The sequence below is a fragment of the Spermophilus citellus genome (assembly GCF_964194105.1).
Source record: "Spermophilus citellus genome assembly, chromosome: 18".
Taxonomy (NCBI): Eukaryota; Metazoa; Chordata; class Mammalia; order Rodentia; family Sciuridae; genus Spermophilus; species Spermophilus citellus.
This window is the reverse complement of record NC_138200.1, coordinates 13,144,614-13,165,837: the sequence shown is the minus strand read 5'-3', so window position 1 is coordinate 13,165,837 and position 21,224 is coordinate 13,144,614. Positions and strand designations below refer to the sequence as shown.

Here is a 21,224-nt window from a genome sequence, read left to right as displayed (position 1 = left end):
TCATCCTACCCAAGGCCCTAAACTGACGGGGTTCCCATCAGGTTGTCCTCTTCTTTGCGAGTTATGGGAGTAATTAAAATGAAGCGATCAGAATAACTTTTGGGAATATGTATTGTCTTATCCACCCATATATGTATCCTGGATGCCGTTTATCGGAAGCAGGTGTTCTTTTTCTCAGGGTTACGCCGGCATTTGAATCAGGCTTATAGTGGGGCGGCCCCGAGTCTGGCCTAGGAGAGGGGCGGATCAACAAGGGCTTGTTAGCCAAGATGGCGGTAGCGATCTCAGTGGCTAGGGTCTGGGGCCCTAGACGAGTCCTGGGCCAGGCTACCTTCCTGTTGCTGCGGCAGCCTATGGCTCGGGGATTGGCTAGATTTGTGAGTACCGAGGCCCCAGGCGATTTTTTTCTAAGGGGTATAGGGGGGCGTAAAGCCTATCTTTAGAGTGTGGGTTCTCTGCAGGGTGTGAAGGAGGGCAGTCACCAGTCACGGAGGGAAAAGCAGTGGGAGAATTGGAGAGAACACTTAAAGGAAGAGTTTCCGTCTCCTTAGGAAAGGAAAAGCGGGGCAGCTCCTGTGTGGATCCTGAGGGCGAGTGACACCTTGGAGATTGAGATGGGGGTTCCTCCTCTTTCCCTCTCACTGGGGAGGCGCCTTCAAGGGTCGCAGGAGAACTTTCCCCTCACAAGTCGGAGAATGAAACTGACTAAGTAAGGCGGAGAATTCCTTCTGAGTAAAAAGACCTTTTGAAACAGAGAGAAAGGAGAGCTCAGATCCCTGTCACAAGCTTTTTTTTTTTTTTTTTTTTAAAGAGAGAGAGAGAATTTTTTTAAATACTTATTTTCTAGTTTTCGGTGGACACAACATCTTTGTTGGTATGTGGTGCTGAGGATCGAACCCGGGCCGCACGCATGCCAGGCGAGCGCGCTACCGCTTGAGCCACACCCCCAGCCCCCCTGTCACAAGCTTTTACAGGGCTTTGCATTTCTTTGCTCTTTCTCCCCAGTTCTAATTTGAAAGCCGATTACGGAGAAAATCGTTTGATTCCTGTGTCCTCTGATGGAAAGTTAAGATATGTTGTGGATATTGTGCACAGGAAATGATCAGTATATGTTTGTTGAATTGATGAAGAGAGAAAAGCGGGAGGGAGGTTCAGACAGGGCCCTTTGCCCACGTTTCTCGAAAACACTTGAGAAAGCCTTGTTAATTATCAAAAGGGTCTGAATTGTTTTTGGTACATGCTGCTAAGGGGAAGATCACACTGCAAAAAGATGTAGTTGAGTCCTGGGGCTAGAGCTTGCCTAGTATGTGCAAAGCCCTGGGTTTGATTCCCAACCATCACAAAAGTAACAACAATAAAAAGTAGTCGGAGGGCTGGAATTGTGGCTCAGTGGTAGAGCGCTTGCCTAGCACATGCGAGGCCCTGGGTTCCATCTTCAGCACCACATAAAAATAAATAAATAAAATAAAGATGTTGTGTCCAACTACAACTAAAAAATAAATATTAAAAAAAAGTAGTTGGAAGCCTGTATTTAGAGGGGGGGGGGGGAAGCAGTGAACTGCAAGATCTATGAGCTAAAATTCCAGATGAGACAGGAACGGTTATGTGGGTAGTTTCTGAAGCTACATCACGTAGGTTTGCATCCCGCCTTGTCACTTTCCACTTGTGTGACCCTGGACTGGGGGCCTGAACCTGACACCTCTCTTGATGTAATTTTCCTTACTGTAGAATGTTAACAGTGATCACCTCACAGGGTTGTTGTGAAAATACATAAAGAGCTAAGAATTGGACCTACACATCATAAGGGCAGTAGGTATTTTGGCCACTGTTGTTAGTAAGGGTGGAGGGAAGGGACAGAAATTGACCTTGGAGATTGAGAGAGCAAAGAAGGTGACTCTGTGGGAGTGCAGGCTGGATTGGTGATGCTCTGGAAGGAATCTTTCAAGATCTTCTGAGATTGTTCCTGGCAGTCTTGTCCCCAATTCATAAGGCAGGGAAGATGAAATCTGTAGGAAGGAGCTCTGGGTAGGAGGAGAAACAGGGTAAGAGAGTAGGTCAGGAATGAAGCAGGAGTCCCCAGGAAGGAGGTCATTTGAAGCAGGTAAATGCTGAAGGGTTACAGGAGTAGGCTGGGGGAACAGGGGTAGAGTAGTCTCCTGTTAATGGCTGTTCTCTGTGGCTTTTTTTTTTTTTTTTTTTTTAAGAAATCAGATCCTCCACAGCTGATGGCAGTCCCAGGAGCCCATTGGTTGAGCAAGTGGGCGGGAGGCGAACGGGAGGGCAAACTAGGGAAAGGTCATTTGTGACCGATTAAATCTGTTCTCCTCCTGGCTTAGTCTTCTGTTGCCTTTCCTTTTCTCCTTTGTGTATTTTGGAGAGGGTGGTGAGAAGGAAGTTTCTACTTTTCATTGACTTACCTACTTTAAATTTTATTTTATTTTTGGTGCTGGTGATTGAACTCAGGGTCTTGTGCATGCAAGGCAAGCACTCTACCAACGGAGCTATATCCCCAGCCCTAAATTTTATGTTTTCTTAGAGTCACTTGCCTTCCCTCCACGTGTTTTTAATCCACTTGTTCTGAGATTAAGAGTCCCTACTTTTTTGAGTGAAGGGAAGGGACAGTAGTAAAGATTGCAGACCAGGGCTGTCCAATAAAACTTTCTTTGATAGTGGAAATGTTTTCTATTTATGCTATCCAGTACAGTAGTCACTAGCCACATGTGACTACTGAACACTTTAAATGTGGCTAACAAAGCTAGGTGTGGTGGCACATATCTATAATTCCAGCTACTAAAGCCAGCTTTAGCAACTCAGTGAGACCCTGACTCAAAACAAAATTAATAAAGGGCTGGGGATGTGGCTCAGTGGTAAAGTGCCCCTGGGTTTGGGCCCCAGTACTGCAAAAATTAAATAAAAAATAAAAGTGGCTAGCAGGACTGAGGAACTGAAGTTTACTCAATTCTAATGAGTTTAAATGGCTGGTGGCTGCCATATTGGAAGGTGGAAAGTACAGCTTTATCCAGGTGGAGGTGAAGAGTGTCTTGGGAGGAGGTTGGGAGGTTTTACTGTAATAAATGGATTAAAGTAGATTATGAGGGCAGGAGGTTTCGGGGAGGGATGGGGCTGCCTTTCTTTGTCCCCTGCCTTCTTGCCTCTCCTCTCATCACCCCTTTCCTGAGCACCCTGCTGCCCTTGAGTGCTTGCCTGATTTCCTTCCCTCTGCTGCTATTATAGCAGATGTTTTTAGTGGTTAGGGAGAAAAGAAAGAAAACTCAGACTGACAGAGAGTCATGAGTCAGTTTTGCAGCCACCACCCCAGGGCTGGGCCTGTTGGGGCCATTTCACCTCTGAGCCTCATTTGGGAATGAGTAGAGTCCCTACCCTGCTAGAAGTCAGGGAACAATTGGAGTGCAGTCTATGCTCATTACCAGTAAAGTTTCTCCAGCCCAGCTGTTCTGGGATAGCCTGTCAGGGGCTTCAGTGCCCTATGCAATAGCTCCATGTAGTAGGTACCCATGACCTCTGATGGAGGGGCCTCACGCAGGTCCTTGGGGATTCAGTGAGCACAGGCGCTTAGATTAAGTGCTTCGTGTGGCACCTGTGCGCATGGCTAGCTCTGGCTGTCCTGGTCTCCAGGGTGCCAGACTTGGGGCCTTTGTCGTTTCCCAGTACTGAAGCATTCCGCTTCCCTTGCCTTTGTCCCAGCCCTGCGTGTCCAGCAGCCTGGCTCAATTCCCGTCCTCCAGGAAGTAATGCTGCTGCTCCCTCTCGTCATAGCTGGTGAGAGTTCCTCCTATGACGCAGGCAGTGGCTTTACCCTACCTTCCGCAGCCTGTGAGGCAGATATTGTTCTGTCCATGGAGAGGCACACAGGTTCAGGGAGACAAGTTCCTGCTCAGTGTCACCTGGCTAGAAAGCCACAGAACCAGGATTTGGACTCAGGCAGTTTAGTCTACCTTGTCCTGTGGCTAACCATCATACCATCTTTCTCCTCGTGCTTGTCATCCATCCAAACCTGTCTCCAGCCTTCCCTTCAGGTCCATCTTGGGGCCATTGTTCAGTATCTGCCTCTTTGACCAAAATGGTCAGCTGGTACACCTGCTAGCTACTGTTTTTGTCAACCACAAGTGCTCCAGGCACTGGGCTGGGTCATGTACACATCAACTCATTTCAACCTCAAGGTAGCCCAGGAGGATGTATACAGGAGAAACAAGCTCCTGAGGTCTGCTTCATGCTGTACCTTTGACTATGGTGCCTGAGGGAATGACCCCACAGCAGCCTTCCCAAACTTGTTGGGCAAGACCAGGCCATTCAGCACAGGTGGCCAGGGCTCCCCTGTAGTTCTAAGACTTTTGGTAAATATGTGTAGCCTCTGCCATCATAAGCCACTGGCCACTGGGCCAGCTGCCCAAATTGAAGGAAAAAAATGGGTGGGGTCATATCCTTTAGTAGGCATTTTAAAAATTTTCTTTCTTTTTTGGTTGTAAATGGACACAATACCTTTATTCTATTTAATTTTATGTGGTGCTGAGGATTGAACCCAGTGCCTCACATGTGCTAGGCAAGTGCTCTACCATGGAGCTACAACCCCAGCCTTAGTAGGCATTTAAAAAAATATATGTTTTTTAGTTGTTGATGGACCTTTCTTTATTTTTATTTATATGTGGTGCTGAGAATTGAACCCAGTGCCTTAGACTTGCTAGGCAAATGCTCTGCCACTGAGTTATAACCCCAGCCCCCTTTCAGTAGATATTTTGCACCCCATCCGTAATAAGTGTTTTCTCAGGCTTCAGCCATGAGCTGAGCCCCTTGCAGAGCTCACTGAATCCTCCAAGGAACCATGGGGTGTGGATGGCCATCATTTCCATGGGCCCTAAAGGAGCCTGGAATTCATGGTGGGAACTCAGCTCTGGTGTCGGGCTCACCAGGATGCCCTACAGAAGCTTTCCAGACTCTAGGCCATGGTCCTGCTCTGACACCCTTCCCTTCTGACCCCCCCACCCCCCGCCAGCCCCTAGTGAGACCCTGTCTCAAAAGTAATAAAACATTCCTCTCCAACATCAGCCCTGAGGCCCGTTCTGTCAGTGCATCTTTCACTTCCCTGTGCTTCAGTTTCTCCCTTGGCAATGTGTGTTGGAGTCACCGCCTGGTGTTACAATTTAATTTCAGGTACAGCCAGCCCTCCTCCTCACGCTACTTTGCCCATCTTCTTCCCAAGGTGCCCATCATTTCCCTTTTTCCTCCTTTTTTTTTGTGGGGGTCATTGTTTGGTGCTGGGTTGGAACCCAGGGCCTTGCGTGTGCTGGGCAAACACTCTGCCACTGAACCCTATACCCACAGCCCCTGCTTTCCTACTTTTTAACCTTCGCAGGTTTTGTTTTTTTCTCTAATACCATTTCTTTCTTTCTTTCTTTCTTTTCTCCCCTTTTTGTGGTGGTGGTTGTGGTGGTGATGCTGGAGATCAAAATTTTTTAAACACACAGTACCCCCCTCCATCCCAGACCTGTGCTGACCCCTTGTGTGCATGGACTAGGAACTTTACACATAGCTCTCTGCAGGCTTTTCACAGGGAAGTTAAAGAGATGAAGTGTTTGCAGAGAGCCACGCAGTAAGCTCAGAAATTGGAATCCAGGTCAGTTTGACTCCAGAGCCACTGAACTTAACTGCTCATTCATCCGTTCGTTTGGTAATTATCCATCAAAAGCCTGTTACGTGAGCCAACCTGGACGCCACCCCTGCCTTCCTGGAACTTGCATGTGTGAGAGACAGACACAAAACAGAGGAATCTTCCAGGTCCACGTAAAGGCCTAGCCATGCCCAGTGCTTGGAAGGGAAGCAGGTGCTGCCTTGTCAGAGGCTGCCCGTGTGTCAGGCCCCAACCTGCCCTGCTGCCAGGAGTGTCATTTCCTCACCATCACAAATGCAGATAATTGCACATACATTGCATGCTACCCCCAGGAAACTTGGTGGCTTGTTCACTGCAGTTAAAGGAAGGGAGGGGGACACGTGAGCCTCCACACGTGAGATGCAGCTCATGGTGAGCTGGTCCTCCTCTAGCTCCCCCTGAAAGTGAAGCCACAACTGCTGACCTGGGAGGAATCCAGGCAGCGGTGGAAAGGAAAGAACTGAGCTGGCATTGGGGTTAGAGCTTGGGTTTTGAGGTCTGGATCTCAGGCCCCAGGTTAGAAGCCCAGTCTTAATGAAAATTCTGATTTTTTTTGCCCATTGCAGACTGGTTACCTCCCCAAGCCTTGGTTCCCGCCTCTCCTCCCAGGCAATGAGGAACAAGCCGACCTCACAGATGCCCTGAGGACTCGCTGAGGTGGCACAGGCATGCGGGGCTCTCAGGCTTTCCCAATTCTGCCTCTTCTGGTCTGAGGAGTATGATGTCCCCACAGGGCTCCTTGCCACTTACTAGTTTCCGGGAAGAACACCTCGTGCTGTGTTCTTTGTCTTTTGCATATTCTTTCCCCATTGCCCAGGATGCGCCCTCCCTGACTCCTAGTTGTCCTGCAGGCTCAGCTCCAGCATCACTCCCTCAGAGAGGCCTTGCCGTTTCCACTGTGCCATGTGAAAGTTCCACAGGGTAATAGGGGTCCCCTCGGCTTTACTTGTCCAGCGTCTGTCTTCCTGCTAGTAGGTAGCAAGGACCGATATTTAGGGTTCCCAGAACCCTGCACAGGGCTGGGAACAAAGTAGGTGCTCAAATATTTATTGAATCAACCAGTCTGAGCTTGCAGGGGAAGCCAGGCCTGGCTTCAAGAAGGTAGCAAAACGTGTGGCGCAGTTGGCCAGGTGATGGGAGAGGAGGCCACTTCGTCAGGGTGAGCAGCAGTGTGATAGAAACCATCATAGCTGGCGTTTTTCTTGAACATTTACTATTTTGTAGATAGTCTACTGAAATATACACGATCTCCTTTAAACTTTGCAGCACTCCATGAAGTGTTTTCCATTTTATAGAGGGGAAAGGAGACACATGAAGAGGGGAAGTCCCTGTCCCTTGTCAGCTAGAAGGACATTCGAATCCCGATAATCTGACTCTTAAAAACTCAACAACTGGGCTGGGGATGTGGCTCAAGCGGTAGCGTGCTCGCCTGGCATGCATGCGGCCCGGGTTCGATCCTCAGCACCACATACAAACAAAGATGTTGTGTCTGCCAATAACTAAGAATAAATATTAAAAAAAAAGAAATTGATAAAAACTCAACAACTTAAGCTCTATTCTGGGTTGGCCTCCCTGGTATGTGGCGTTGGGGTCAGTAATGGGTCTGTCAGGGTGTCTGAACATGCCTGTGGTAGGAGTGGGGGACAGAGGGAGACTTGTGGCCAGACTGGGAAGATCTCAAAAGCCAGGATGAAGACTTAGAGCCTGTGATAATGAGAATGGCAACAGCTGCCAGTTCCTGAGCAGCCTGCCATTCAGACTAAGTGATTTCATTTTTATAATAGCTCTGTCGAGTGGATGTTCCCGTTTTGTTCTAGTGCTGGAGAATAAACCCTAGACCTTACACACGTGAAGCACACACTCTGCTGCTGGTGGATGTCATTTTCATCCTGATTTTTCAGATGAGAATCCTCTATGGTATTGTAGTAATTTGGCCAAGGTGTCACAGCAATAGAGTAGAGCAGGGTTCACACCCTGTGCGCCAGACCCCATGGGGCTGTGCAGCTTACCTATCATGCTGTCTTGTGGCTGCTGGTGTTGAGTCAGCCAGAACCTCAGTGCGGCTCTTGACTCAGTACCCCTTCCGCCTTCTCCCCAGCACCCTCCCAGGCAGCAGCAGCAGCAGCAGTTCTCCTCCCTGGACGACAAGCCCCAGTTCCCAGGGGCCTCAGCAGAGTTTGTAGACAAGCTCGAGTTCATCCAGCCGAATGTCATCTCCGGGATCCCCATCTACCGAGTCATGGACCGCCAGGGCCAGATTATCAACCCCAGCGAGGACCCCAATGTGAGGCTGCTCCCTTCTGCCCCTCCCCCCCATGTCCAAGTCCCTTGTTTGTTTCTTCTCTGGTTTCATATGCCCCTATCTGTCTGTGTCTCTGTCCACAGTTGCCCCAGGAAAAGGTGCTAAAGTTCTACAGGAGCATGACACTGCTCAACACCATGGATCGGATCCTCTATGAGTCCCAGCGACAGGTGTGTGGGGACAGGCCTGGGGTGGGAGTCAGAATTATCCTGTACTTATGCTTTGGACCAAAGGACAACTCCCAAGGAGAAGAGAGGAATGGAGATGTTTTTAGAGTTCTTGGATTCTCTCAGGGCTCTTGAGGAAGTATGGGAGGGGTCTAGCCCAAGGACAGAGAGATGGATGTAGTCATTAAAAACACCTGTGTGTGTGTGTGCCTGCCTGGGCTCATTGTGCTGGGAGAGGCCAGAGAGGAGAAGGCCCAATGGCCCTTCCTTGGGAGAGCTCATAGACCTGAGAAGCAGGGTGGACCCTCTGTGCTTCCCGCAGTGTCCAAGTGCCACTCAAGGCCTATATCCAATGTGTCAGTCTTTTGAAGACTTAGTGTCGGAGGACTGACCCAGTCAAGCCAATGTGCACCAACAGGGAATTTATTGATTCAGCCTCATGTCCCCAGGGCCCTATTTGCAGGCTTAGCTGGATCCAAGGGCTCAGAAGTTCTCAGACATCTTTCTCTCTTTTTTCTTTTGCCTTGGCCTTCTTCATTCTTGAGCATCGGTGGCATTTTATCAGGCATAGTGCTGTGGCTAGTGGTCAGTACTGAGCAGCTCTAGGCTCACGGAGAGGTGGCAAAGGGAAAGGACTCAGTACAGGCTCTAGAGCAAGCTGTAAGATCCAAGTCCTAATTCTGCCCCTTTCTAGCTCTGTGGCCCTGGGAAGGCTGCTTTATCTCTGAGTGCTACCTCAGCATTGTAAAAACTGTAAATAATTTTTTTTTAAAGGGGATAATGCTAGATGCTACCCCATAAGGCTGGGGTAGGAATTCTGTGAGACCCAGCATGTAAGGCCCTTTCCCATTGGCTGACACTGAGGCAGATTACCATGACTTTCACAATTGAACCTATGTATACTAGGATTATGTTTAGCTGTAAGTGACAGATTCCTCCTCACTCCAAGGAAAAGCCTTAGCAAACAAAATCAAAAGCAATAGCTTAACAGATAAAGTAGTTTGTTACTTGGATTAAAAAAAAAAAATCAGTGTACAGGTGATTTGTGGCGGGTCTGATGTCACCATGATATCAGTGGATACCTGGCCTCCTTTCACTGCTCTGATCTAATGTCCAGAATGTTGGCTTCTCCCATCTTCAAGGTCCACTCATGATCCAAAAAGGTGCCAGAGTTGCCTCTATTGTGTCTCACTTTAGGCAGCAAGTAGAAGGAAAGTAGAAGGTCAGATATGGCACATCTCAGCTGCCACCTCCCCACCCAAACCATTATAGAACTTTCTAACAAGTCCCTCTCAGTAATATCTGCTTTTAGTTGCTACCTGCAGTGGAATGAATGTCTCCTCTCTCTCTCTTTCTCTTTGAGGTTGAAAACAGGGATACTTTACTACTGAGCTACATCCCTAGCCCTTTTTATTTTTTTAAATTTTGAGATAGGGTCTTGCTAAGTTGCTTTGGGTCTCACTAAGTTGCTGAGGCCAGCTTTGAACTTGTGATCCTCCTGCCTCAGCCTTCCGAGTCACTGGGATTACAGATGTGTGCCATTGTGCCTCTCTTAACAGAGGGAAGACGGTTAGGCACCCAGTAACCTTAGCCACTAGCCTGAGTCCTGTGTCAGGCCCCTCTCCATACTGAACTGAACAGCTGCCGTCCTCCCACTCAGTTGGCATTGGAAGACTAGTTAACCTTTAATTGGCTCCCCACTTAGAAGAAAGCACTGTTTTGGTTTCCCAACAGCACTTGAAACCAGGCCCAGGAAGCACATGGAGGTGGGCTTTGCTGAGCCGCAAGGGGGGCTTAGCAGGGGGTGGCCTTAGGGGGCCATCTCAAGCTCACTTTGTTCCACCTTCTCCAGTCCTGGGTGATCTCATCTCCATCTTACACCAGGAGTTCCCTGTTTCTCCAGACTTCTTGGAACTCTAGATCTACTTGGCACTTTGCCTTGGATGTCCCACAGCAAACTCAGCCTGTCCAAACTTGACCTTGGCATTTTTCTCCCAGACCTGCTCTTCTTCTTCTCCAAGTCCATTTATCAGGGGTGGGTGCCACAAGTCACCCCTTGCGAAAACTGAAAACCTTTATCTCATCCCTTTCCCTGCCCTTCCCTTGCCAGCTCTTTCTCCTCTTAGCTGCTATCTCTAGGTCTCACCTGAGGAATCATTCAGCTTCTCAGCAGCACCACTGGGGACCCAGTCCCTTCCCCTCTTTCTGTTTCATTGTTGGCGAGTTGGCCTTCATCCTGTGCTTGTTGCCTCACATTCACAGGATGGCTGCCACAAGTCCAGGCATCATGGCTCCAAGCGAGGCAGGAAGAAGAAGGGGGCGGGGCATGGGTGATGCCAGCAGTAGAGTCCTTTACCCAGAGAGCACAAGCAAACTTGAAGAGTCTGGCTACCAGGGGGCCGGGAACCTGAGCGTTCTGTTCCAGGGCCTAGGGCTGGAGGGTTCTAGAGAAGGGGGCTGGCTGGGGCACCCTCGGCACTGCTAGCTCAGCTTTTGAGGACTCCTCTGTCTGCCCCTCCCCCTGCCTGCTAGGCAAGGCCACTGCCCCCAGTCTCCCGCTTCCTCGTGGGCCCTGGGTCCTCCATGTGCCACACACAGTGGGGAGAATCTTGAACACCTGTGTGACCACACTGCTCCGTGGGGCAGGTGCCACTGTTCTCAGAGCACAGCTCAGCTGTGCCAGTCGCTTTGTGGTCTGGGTGTCGCCTCCCTCACTGCTCTCCCCTGTGTCCCTTCTGGACTCATCGTGGCCTTTATCGTTATTCTGCCTGGAGCTGCATCTCCCCTCTTCACCCAGGTTGTCTCCCTGCATCCCTTCTTCGGGCTCTTGTCCCAAAGACCCCATCACCCTGGCTCTGACCATCCTGGCAGTTCCTCTGAAGGTGAGAGCCCTGCGTGGCCTGGCCTGGGGCCAACTTTGTGAAAGACTAGATGAGCGCCATCAGAAGTTGGTACGATTCTCATGGTGGTCATTGCCCAGTGTAACCTAGCCTGGGCCTTCGGGCCCCCTCCACTCTCAGGGCCGGATTTCCTTCTACATGACCAACTATGGCGAGGAGGGGACCCACGTGGGCAGTGCAGCCGCCCTGGACAGCACGGACCTGGTGTTTGGCCAGTACCGGGAGGCAGGTATGTCTGCCTGGGGCCCCTGTTGTGGTCCACAGTTTTGTTCTCCCAGGTGCTCTTCCAGGGGCAGCATAATGCCACGAAGGTCTAAGAAGCCAGAGGAAGAGCTTTCCATGCTGTCAGGCCAGGGACAGGACTTTGGGGAGCACGCATCCCCTCCCTGAAGGCCGAGAAGCGTGGTGGTGAGACTCTGCTTCTCCCCACTCTTTACCAGTCATCTGAGCCACGGTTGTGCCACTTCTGGAGGAGAGTCGAGGGCTGCTGGAAGGATGCAGTAAGGTCGACATGTGCCGTGGACCCCTGTCCACCTGGTGTAGGGCTCTCCTGGCCTCTCCTAGGCTCTGCTGTCCTTCAGGGAGCTGGGACAGATGGGAAGATGGCAAACACGGTGATGACGGGGAGCTTGGCAGATGCCAGCTGGGGAGCTGGGGAGGGCGAGTGAAAAGAAGGACCAGAGAACAAGCCTGAGGGAAATGGCTGAGCCCTGGCGAGTGCCCGAGCGGGATCTTAGTCCACGGAGCAGCAAGAGGGCACTCGGGAGTGGTTGCTAGCGTAGGGACCCCACAGGGGTATCAGCGAGCAGGTGCCAGGGGCAAATCTATACCTTCCTCTCAGGCAACCTCAGGCAAGTTACTTGACCATGCTGTGACTCTTGTTTCCTTGTTTGTTTGTTTATTTATTTATTTATTAGTTCTGGGGATTGAATCCAGAGGGACTTTACCACTGAGCCACATCCACAGTCCTTTTTATTTTTTAATTTGAGACAGGATCTTGCTAAGTTGCTTAGGGTCTTGGTAAGTTACTGAGGCTGGCTTCAAATTTGTGATCCTCCCACCTCAGCCTCCTGAATTGCTAAGATTACAGGCATGGGCTGCTGTACCCAGCTGTTTCCTGCTTTATAAGGGAATGGTAACCCCAAATGTTTGTTGAGAGGAGTCATGGGGCAGTAGGTGCAGAGCTATTAATACTGAGCCTAGAACAGGGTGAGCATTCAGAGTTGGTGGATGGTGTGACTGGGGCCTCTCTCTGGAACATCTCTCCAGCACGGAGGTGGAACCAGGTGAGGGTGGCCATCTACTTCCTTCAGCTGGACATGAGCTAAGGTGAGGCAAATGGCTTGTGATATTTGAGGTTCAGCGTCATTCACAAGGAAGATCAGGTTTCCCAGACACTGGGCAGCTACAGAACGGTTTATGCCAAGGCTGTGGTGCTGGGTGAGGAGGCAAGGCCGACTCCCCTGATTCCCAGCTGACTTGCCTTAGTGAGGGCCCATTGGCTTGGGTGAGTCCGTTGTCCACTGTGACATGGGAGGAAACATAGTCCTCTTAGAAAAAGCCAGCTTCATTGAGCTCTGGAAGGCAAAGGTGCTGTTTGTTTTAAATTTCCTACTACATGGGAATTGTCACAGAGTGCAGGCAGACTGTGACCCCTCTGCATGAGGCAGGCATCCTTGTTAACCTGTGAAAGCCAGGCGGGTCACCCACATCAGACAGGTTGTGGGTCTAGGCTGTGTGCCTTCTTGCAGCAGTCTGATCCCGTGACAGCCTTTGCATTTGCTGTGTGCACCCTAGTGCCCTTCCAGGGCTGTGTATAGAGCTCCTCCTGGGGCACAGCAGGGAGTGGCACTCAGTGAGGAGGACAGTGAAGAGGCAGCAAGGACCAAGGTAGAGCATCATCTCCCGGGGACCTGCAGTTTCCTGGGTCCCGGCCTGAGATTATATATATATTTTTTTGTTTTGCAGTGTTGGGGCTGGAACCCAGGGCCTCATGTATGCTAGGCAAGAGCTCTACCGCTGAGCTTCATCCAGCCCTGAGGCTGTAATTCTAACACCTTCCTGCCTCCTGCCCAGTACTTCTCATGTAGAAGGGCCTGGGACCACGTTTTAAGATGTCTGGTGGCAGTGCTTGGACCATTTCCCGCGCTCCACAAGACCTCCTTTTCTCCTCCAGCCTGAGAGTTTTCTCCCCTAGCGGTTGTTGTGCAGTGCGGTCACATAGCGTGCAGATTTGTATTATGCCCATTCAAATCTCTAGAGAACAGAAGATAACTAAGGAACTAGTACTAAAGGTGAACGTTGAAGTTGTGCTAGACTAAAGTTTCAAGAAGGGCACAGTTTCAAAGCTGATTGTCCAAGCAGTCTGAGCTGTGTTCACCATCGCCGTCCCAGGGGGCATCCATGGAGCGGATAAACAGAGCTACTCCCTTGCTTTTCTCTGGTACAATTTTTAAATTTTTTTAGTTGTTTGTGGACCTTTTTTTTTTTTTTCCAATTTATTTATTTATTTATGTATCTTTAGTTTTAGGTGGACACATTAGTTTGTTTTTATGTGGTGCTGAGGATCGAACCCAGTGCCTCATGCATGCTAGGCGAGCGCTCTACCACTGAGCCACCATCCCAGCCCCTGTGGACCTTTATTTTATTTATTTATTTATATGCGGTGCCAAGAATCGAGCCCAGTGCCTCACACATGGTAGGCAAGTGCTGTACCACTGAGCCACCACCCCAGCCCCTCTGACACAGTCTTAATTTGAGTTTTGCCTTTGGCCCCCCTCTGCTCTGCCACTTGGTGGCGTGACATGGAGGCAGTTGTGGGAACGCTGTGGGTTTATTTCCTCTGTGAGAGAGGATGATCGAGCCTGCTGTGCGGGGATGCTGTAGTATTCACTTAGTGACTGTATAAAGACGCTCGGAACAGCTCTTGGCTCGTCGTATTATCTTCCTGTGTTTGCAGTTGTTATTCAGGGAGGACGTGCGTCCTTTGTGTACAGGGGGACTGCCATCTCATGTAATGTGACCCTATTAAATTGTCATCTGAAGAAAGTGTTTGGCAGTAAAGGAAGGGATTTGGGAACCATGGTATCAGACAGCTGCGTCTCGGTGCTCACACCCTCAGGGCCAGCCATGGGACATCTGATCCACAGCACTGCTGAAGATGGGGGTATGAGGTTGTCCCCTTGTCAGGTAGGGCAGAGAGAGTCCTTGCTTGTTTTAGGATAGTCACAGATTCCTGCCGTCCTCTGACTTAGCAGGCAGGGCCCCTTCCACCAGAGTAGTTCCCTTTGATAGGGAGCTGGGCATCCACCAGGGGTTTGTTTGAAAAGAGGGTTTTACTTCCATAAATAGGATATTACTTCTCTAGAACAGAAGATATGAATGGGTGGCATGTACTTTAAGAATTATATTCATTAAAGACACCTAAAAAATACCACAGTTTCTCATTGAAACAGACATCCTATAATACCAGTGATGTGGGAGGCTGAGGTATAAGGATCAGAAGTTGGAGGCCAGCCTTAGCAACTTAGAAAGATGCTGTCTCAAAATAAAAAATAAAAAAGCTCAGTGGTAGAGCACCCCATTACCAAATAAATAAGTAAATAAATATAAGTCTCTTGGGTATAGCTTAGTGGTAGAGTACTTCCCTAGCATGCACGAGGCCCTGAGTTCCATCCCTAACAAAAGAGAAGGGCTGTGGGAAGGAGAAAGAAAGAGCTAGTTAGCTGAGTTTCTGGCACCTTTTGAAAACCCGGATTGTCATCTGAACATTGGCCTCCCTCTTGACACACCTCTGCTTTCTCGTCTGCCCATGAGTCATGTCTGCAGCTCCTGCTGGGTCCCTGTGAGTCCTGAGTTTGCCTCTCCTGCTCTATTCTGGTTCCTTTTTTTACAGATAGGGATACAGAAGCCTGGGAAAGAAGAGGCCCCCCTGGGTCACCCACAGGGTTGGTGTGATTCCCCCAAACCACTCACCAGGCTAACAGCTGCCTCTTCTCCACCAGGTGTACTGATGTATCGTGACTATCCCCTGGAATTGTTCATGGCTCAGTGCTATGGCAACGTGAGTGACCCAGGGAAGGGGCGCCAGATGCCTGTCCACTATGGCTGCAATGAGCGCCACTTCGTCACCATCTCCTCTCCACTGGCCACCCAGATCCCTCAGGGTGAGGATGCATGCCCTGATGCTCATGTGTGCAGACCCATTCACACCTTCTGGTCCCTGTCCCTTCCCCAGCCCTCACGGGTGGGCTTGTGTGTGGGCTTCCCGATGGTGCTGCTCTCAGACCCTGGCCTGTGCTCTGGACTTTCAAGGTACTTTTCATCTGGGACCCTTTTGAGGAGGCCCCAGTAATGTCCTCACCCCATTCAGCAGCCTTGAGCCAGCATGACCACAGTCTAGGTTTCCCAGGCTTCCACCCGCCCCGTCCCACTGCTCCTGGGGGAGCACACAGGCCAGAGTGCCCCTGCGTGTACACCAGGGTCCAGGCTCTGTGCAGGTGCTTGGCTTCTGTTGTCCCACTGCAGTGCCATGGGGGTAAAGGTTATTATTTGCTATTACTCCTGTTATAAAGAGCAAGAAATTAAAGTCAAGGAGGGAAAGTCAAGTGACGTGCTAAAGGTCTCCTGACAGGTAGGGAGTAGAAGAGCAGCTGGAACCGAGGACCATGTGACCCCAGAGCCTAGGTTCTGTCTCTACTCCTTGTTGGCCTCAGTCCCCAATCAGGCACACTCCCAGAGCTCACTGGGTACCCTAAATCCCCTTTATACAGGGTGGATGGAGACAGCGAGGGGTAGGAGAGGACTGTGGATATGCAGGGTGGGTGGGCCTTGTTATCTTTACCTTTTGCAGGGACTTTGACCCTGAGTGCTCTGGGAGCTGTGGGTTGGAGAGGATTCTGTCATGGGGTCACTTTGCCTGGCTCTCATTTTAAGAGTCCTCAGGCTATCCCTTGGATAACAGACTGCGGGGCAGGGCACCAATGAGGTGGCTGCTGGTTAACTCAGGCATGAGCAGCCAGAGGCTTGGCCCTGGGGTGAGAAGGGCTTGGATTCTTGTTATATTTTGAAGGTGGGTAAATGTGGGGAAGACAGAGTATTGAGTCAGGGATGCCGAAGTTTCTGGACTGAGCAATTGGAAGGTGGTGTTTGGTGGCAGAGAGGCCGAAGACTCAGGTGGGCAGGCTCTGGGGGGTTCCTCTCTGTGTCTAGTGACAGCTAGTCTGAGCCCAAGTTCTGGTGGGGCATGTGCGAGAGTGTTGTGTGTGTGTGTGTGTGTGTGTGTGTGTGTGTGTGTGTGTGTCTGCTCCTGCTCACCGCCCTCTCATTGCTCTGCAGCCGTGGGGGCAGCCTATGCAGCCAAGCGAGCCAATGCCAACAGGGTTGTCATTTGTTACTTCGGCGAGGGGGCAGCCAGTGAGGGGGATGCCCACGCTGGCTTCAACTTCGCCGCCACCCTCGAGTGTCCCATCATCTTCTTCTGCCGGAACAACGGCTATGCCATTTCCACGCCCACCTCCGAGCAGTACCGAGGGGACGGCATTGGTAAGGCCCACCGCCGCCTGCCTGTGGACAGAGCCCTGGAGGCGCGGCGCTGTTCCCCACCCCTTGCTCTGCTTCGCTCTCCTCCTCGCTCTGCCTTCATTTCCTCGCTCTGGACCTGGCTCAGTGCTCTGCCTCACTCCCTGCTCTTCCCTCGCGCTGCACGTTTTCCTCATCTGAGCCCTGGGGCCTCCCTGTCCCTGCAGCGGCACGAGGCCCCGGGTACGGCATTATGTCAATCCGAGTGGACGGCAATGATGTGTTCGCTGTGTACAATGCCACCAAGGAGGCCCGGCGGCGGGCTGTGGCAGAGAACCAGCCCTTCCTCATTGAAGCCATGACCTACAGGTGCCTGCCTGTCCCGTAGCCACCCCCACAGTCCTGACAGCTACCATCTGTAGCAGCTCCCTCACTACTGCCCCTAGAATGTGGCTTCCACACCTGGGGGCCATCCCCCTCCCTGCCTTTGCTCCCTTTCCACCCCTTCCTCCCTAGTCCCCCCATCTCTCTGACCCCTACTCCAAGGGCCCCAAGTTGACCAGGGCCCCTTCTGGGCAGGATTGGGCACCACAGCACCAGTGACGACAGTTCGGCGTACCGTTCAGTGGATGAGGTCAACTACTGGGACAAGCAGGACCACCCCATCTCAAGGTTGAGGCTCTACCTGCTGAGCCGTGGCTGGTGGGACGAGGAGCAGGAGAAGGCCTGGCGGAAGCAGTCACGCAAAAAGGTCAGGGGCCACTGTCACTTAGGCTGGGCGTGCTGGGGGGGCTGCTGTGCTGTGGGTAAGAGCTCTGGGAGAATGGGGTGCTGGGATCTGGGGTTGTCAAGCTGAGAGACTCAGAGGGTAACCCATTGTGTCCCCAGGTGTGGCTTGTGGTATGAGGCTGTCACTTGGCCTCAGCCACATCTTGCAGTATGTCCTGGGCAAGCTGTCCTGCCACTTCCTCACCTCTGGAGAGGGTACTGGAGTGCCCCATTTAGAGGGTGGCCTGAGGACGCGGCAGCTTAGTCCCTGAGCAGTGGAGATCCGCTCGGAGACAGTCTGACACAGTTAACTTCACCTCCTTTGTCTTCATCCTCTCCATTGTCCAGATGGGAACATGGAGGTTCAGCAGCTAACCCCTGGCTCAGGCCCCACAGGGAAAGGCAGGGCCATGGGGAGGTGTATGCCTCCCACCCTCTGGTGTCCCCCAGGTGATGGAGGCCTTTGAGCAGGCCGAGCGCAAGCCGAAGCCCAGCCCCTACCTGCTCTTCTCGGACGTGTATCAGGAGATGCCCACCCAGCTCCGGAAGCAGCAGGAGTCCCTGGCCCGGCATCTCCAGACCTATGGGGAGCATTACCCCCTGGACCACTTTGATAAGTGAGGTGCTCCCCAGCTACTCCGATAGGTGCCACACTCTGAGCTGAGGAGGGAGGCCTGGCAGGATGCCCACCCCCACTGCTTCCCCAGCCAGCTCTAATAAATTACTGGTGGCTGGGTTGTGCTTCAGACTGTGGGGGTGGCTCCTACTCCCCATCCCTCCCCTCCAGGCAGCTCCACTTGGGGGGCCATGTTTGCAGCAGTTGCTGAGACTTGGTCGGCTCCTCTTCACCTGTTACAGTGCCTCCTCCCAGGGGCCAGCGTGCCTAGGAACCTGAAGCTCCTCCTCTGGTGGGTGGGGTGAGATGGCAGGGTGGCCTATGGAGTTTACTCAGTGACAGTTGGTCAGGGGAGTAAATAAACTCTGCGGCTCTGCCTGTAGCTCTTCAGCACCTCTGGTCTCTGTTACCTGGAGTTTGGGGGTCAGGGGAGGGTCCAACATGACTAATCTGGGACACACCCGGCTTCTAGACATTAGATACATAAGGACAAAGCTGTTGAGATATTTGCTTCCCCTGCAACTTCCACAGGCTGGAAGGTCAGGTTTGGCAGATGGATGGGGTGGTAGGAGGCCCTCCAGAGATGGTCCTCTGCTCTCCCATGGGATAGCTCAAGCCTAGTGTCCAGTAAAGTGACCAGGATACCTATCAGATCTGCCACTCCAGGAAGGGGTGTGTCTACAGTGAAGGTCCAAGGGCAGCTAAGCTCTGCTTCGTTGTACCCCGCGGCCCCACAAATGCAAAAACCATTTGAGGCCTCAGAGTGGGGAGTACATATTTTTCAAAAACAAAAGGTAGACAAAAACAAGCTGTTGCCTCATCCTTTCTGTCCAGTCCCCTGGACAGAGAGTGCCCAGGAGTGGCTCAAGCAGTCCAGGATCCAGGACCTGCACCCTCACACCAAGGCCTGGGGGCGGGGGCAGACCAGGTTAGCCCCTTCTCCTCGCGAGGCTCAGCACTGCGGCTGCAGCTCCTGCAGCTGTCTCCAGAGCCGAATGCTGTCCTGGGGGCTGAGGGGCCGCACCAGCAGCAGGTCTCGGAGTGTACAGGGGTCTGTGGTGCGGTCTGCCGGCCAGGCTGTGAGGAAGCCTGGGTGTGTCCGTGGCACTAGACCCAGGGCTCGGAAGCAAAGGCCTGTGTAGACATCATCGAATGGGAAGGGTGCCACACGGGCTGCCGCCTGCAGCAGCCAAGGAGCCAGGCGCCCCGCGATGACGTAGCCACCCCCACTCGCATAGGCTGGGTAACCACCTTCAAAGAAGGACCCGGGCACATAGAAGGGTCCCCCAGGCTTCCTGAGGGGCTTGGCCTGGGTGAAGACCTCACCCAGGTAGAGACTTCGGGCCCAGGTGGGCGGCAGGGCCTGCAGGTGATCCAGCAGGGCGGGCATGTGTACAAAAGCATCGTCCTGAGCTTGCAGGACAAAATTCACCTCCGGACAGTGGTGGCCCAGCCAGGCCAGCAACAGCAGGTCTTTGAGCGTCCGGTTGTAGGGGACGTCAAGGAAATCCCAGAGCAGCAGGTCATTGTAGCGACGGCTTTCCCAGGCCACCAGTGAGCGCAGGTCAGGCCCCCCCTCACCCACTGGGGACCCCAGCAGGAAAAGCCGCCGAATCCCAGGAGCTGGACGGCCCCACGTCTCCCTCACGGCCTGTCGTTCTGCAAAGCGTCCTGGTTCCGACTTGACAGCCAGCAGCAGGAAGGGGACGTTAGTGTCTGAGCAGCTGGCTACTTGGCTGCCTTCAGGCAGCCACTGTGGGAAGCTCCGGCAGGCTGCTGACAGCAAGAAGCGACGGAGGTCCTCAGGGTAGGAGGAGAAGTCTGGGATCTCAGCAGCAGCAGCAGCTCCCCAAGCCTGGCAGCCCCCTGCCTCAGCACTGTTCTCACTGGGCAGGGCTCTCAGCCGCCACTGCTGCTGGTTCCAATAAGCTGAAGGCAGTGGGCCAGTCTGGCCCAGGCGGGCTGAGAGGTTGGCAGGCAGGGTGGGCTCAGTGCTGGCTGATGTGGGGCCTGACAGTGTACCCCGGGGTCCTGGGTAGGCCTTGCTAAGCCGGGATTCGGAGGTCCACTCGATGTACACTTTGAGGCCCAGGAGCGTGAGCAATGCTGACAGGCAGAGCAGACACTTGGGGCAGCGCATGACCTGGCCCAGGGAAGGGGCAGCCGAGGGAGCTGCAAAAGAGAGCCACAGGGGAGCTACAGAGGTGTGACCAGCCTCTAGAGGGCCGGCGGGGCCCCAGGCAAATTGCCTCAGTTTTTCACTGTCTTAGCCAACCCTGTAATGGCTTCTCTCGTTCTCTGACCCCAACAGGTCACCCCCAGCCTGCCAGGGACCAAACTGGCCTGGGGACTTTCCCCTCCATTCCAATCCCATTCTTTTTCCACCTTCCTAAAAGACCTGGAGGTGACCTAGTCCCCATTTCCACTGGTCACCATTCCTACCTCCTCTTCTCTCCATTCTTCCCGGGAATCAGGATCACTTGATCCCCAGCTAGCTGGGGGGTTCCTTTCACTTCTCAGAAACCCAACCTCCCTCTCCCAGCAACACTACTCCAGGGACAGGGTTGGGGGACCCGGGATCTGTCTCCTCTGTACCTTTTGGTCTGGCTCCCACCAGCTCCGGCGCGGCCGGGCCTCTGGTCAGGTTTTCTCGGTGCTGCCCCTGCCTGAGTGTCGTCAGGCTGCCAGCCCAGCCCAGCCCAGCCCAGCCCAGCCAGGGCGGGAGCAGGAGGCTGGAGGGCCCCAGGGGCCGGGAGGGGCCGGGGCGGGGCTGAGGGAGGAGGGAGTGGGGAGGCGGGAGGCCCAAGGGGAGATGAGCCTCCCTGCGTGTTAGGGCTGGTTTTCTGGTGAGACAGGGGGAAAGGTGCAGGGGTGGCCACAGCAACAGACGGGACCCTGTGAGGCCCAGGAGGGGTGGTTCAGGAGCCTAGGGGAGAGAGTCCAGGAGAGGGTGAGGCCAAGGACTGGGTGGTGTCAGAATGACCCAGAGGGAAGAGTCCCAAAGAGGAAAGATGGGGAGGGAGGCCAGGGGCTGGCTTGAGGCCACAGCCCAGAGGCGGTGTGAATGTGCTGAGTGGGGATGGATCAGCCGCCAGAGATATGGATGTTTGCTGTTGCGCCTGTAGTCGGGGTAGGGGTGAGGACTGGCCTGGCAGGGAGGAGGCGGGACATCAAGGGGAGAGAGAGACAGCCAGGGAGACCTCGGCCAGGAGTCAGGAAGAGAGAAAAGAGGGAGACAGAGATGAGAGAGCCAGGAGAAGATGGGGAAGGTGCCCTGGAGGGCGTG

At 52.8% G+C, this 21,224-nt stretch overlaps 2 protein-coding genes across 3 annotated transcripts; one reads left to right on the top strand and one right to left on the bottom strand.

Moving 5' to 3' along the window:
* Positions 1-221: 221 nt before the first annotated feature.
* BCKDHA (branched chain keto acid dehydrogenase E1 subunit alpha) lies at positions 222-18,320 on the top strand. The gene is made up of 9 exons (XM_081273499.1): positions 222-377; positions 7,764-7,949; positions 8,051-8,137; positions 11,155-11,263; positions 15,039-15,200; positions 16,372-16,578; positions 16,782-16,923; positions 17,134-17,305; positions 17,773-18,320. The coding sequence occupies exons 1-9, from the start codon at positions 270-272 to the stop codon at positions 17,941-17,943; spliced, it is 1,344 nt and encodes a 447-aa protein (XP_081129625.1). The 5' UTR covers positions 222-269; the 3' UTR covers positions 17,944-18,320.
* Positions 18,321-18,461: 141 nt separating this feature from the next.
* Positions 18,462-20,671, bottom strand: B3GNT8 (UDP-GlcNAc:betaGal beta-1,3-N-acetylglucosaminyltransferase 8). 2 transcript variants are annotated; one of them, XM_081273500.1, is made up of 2 exons: positions 20,534-20,671; positions 18,462-20,110 (listed from the first exon to the last, which is right to left on the bottom strand). In XM_081273500.1, exon 2 carries the CDS (start codon positions 20,076-20,078, stop codon positions 18,891-18,893), a length of 1,188 nt encoding a protein of 395 aa, XP_081129626.1. In that variant the 5' UTR covers positions 20,079-20,110; positions 20,534-20,671; the 3' UTR covers positions 18,462-18,890. The 2 variants fall into 2 exon arrangements, with proteins under 2 accessions (XP_081129626.1, XP_081129627.1); XM_081273501.1 differs by having other exon boundaries at positions 18,462-20,134; positions 20,534-20,647.
* Between the last annotated feature and the right edge of the window lie 553 nt (positions 20,672-21,224).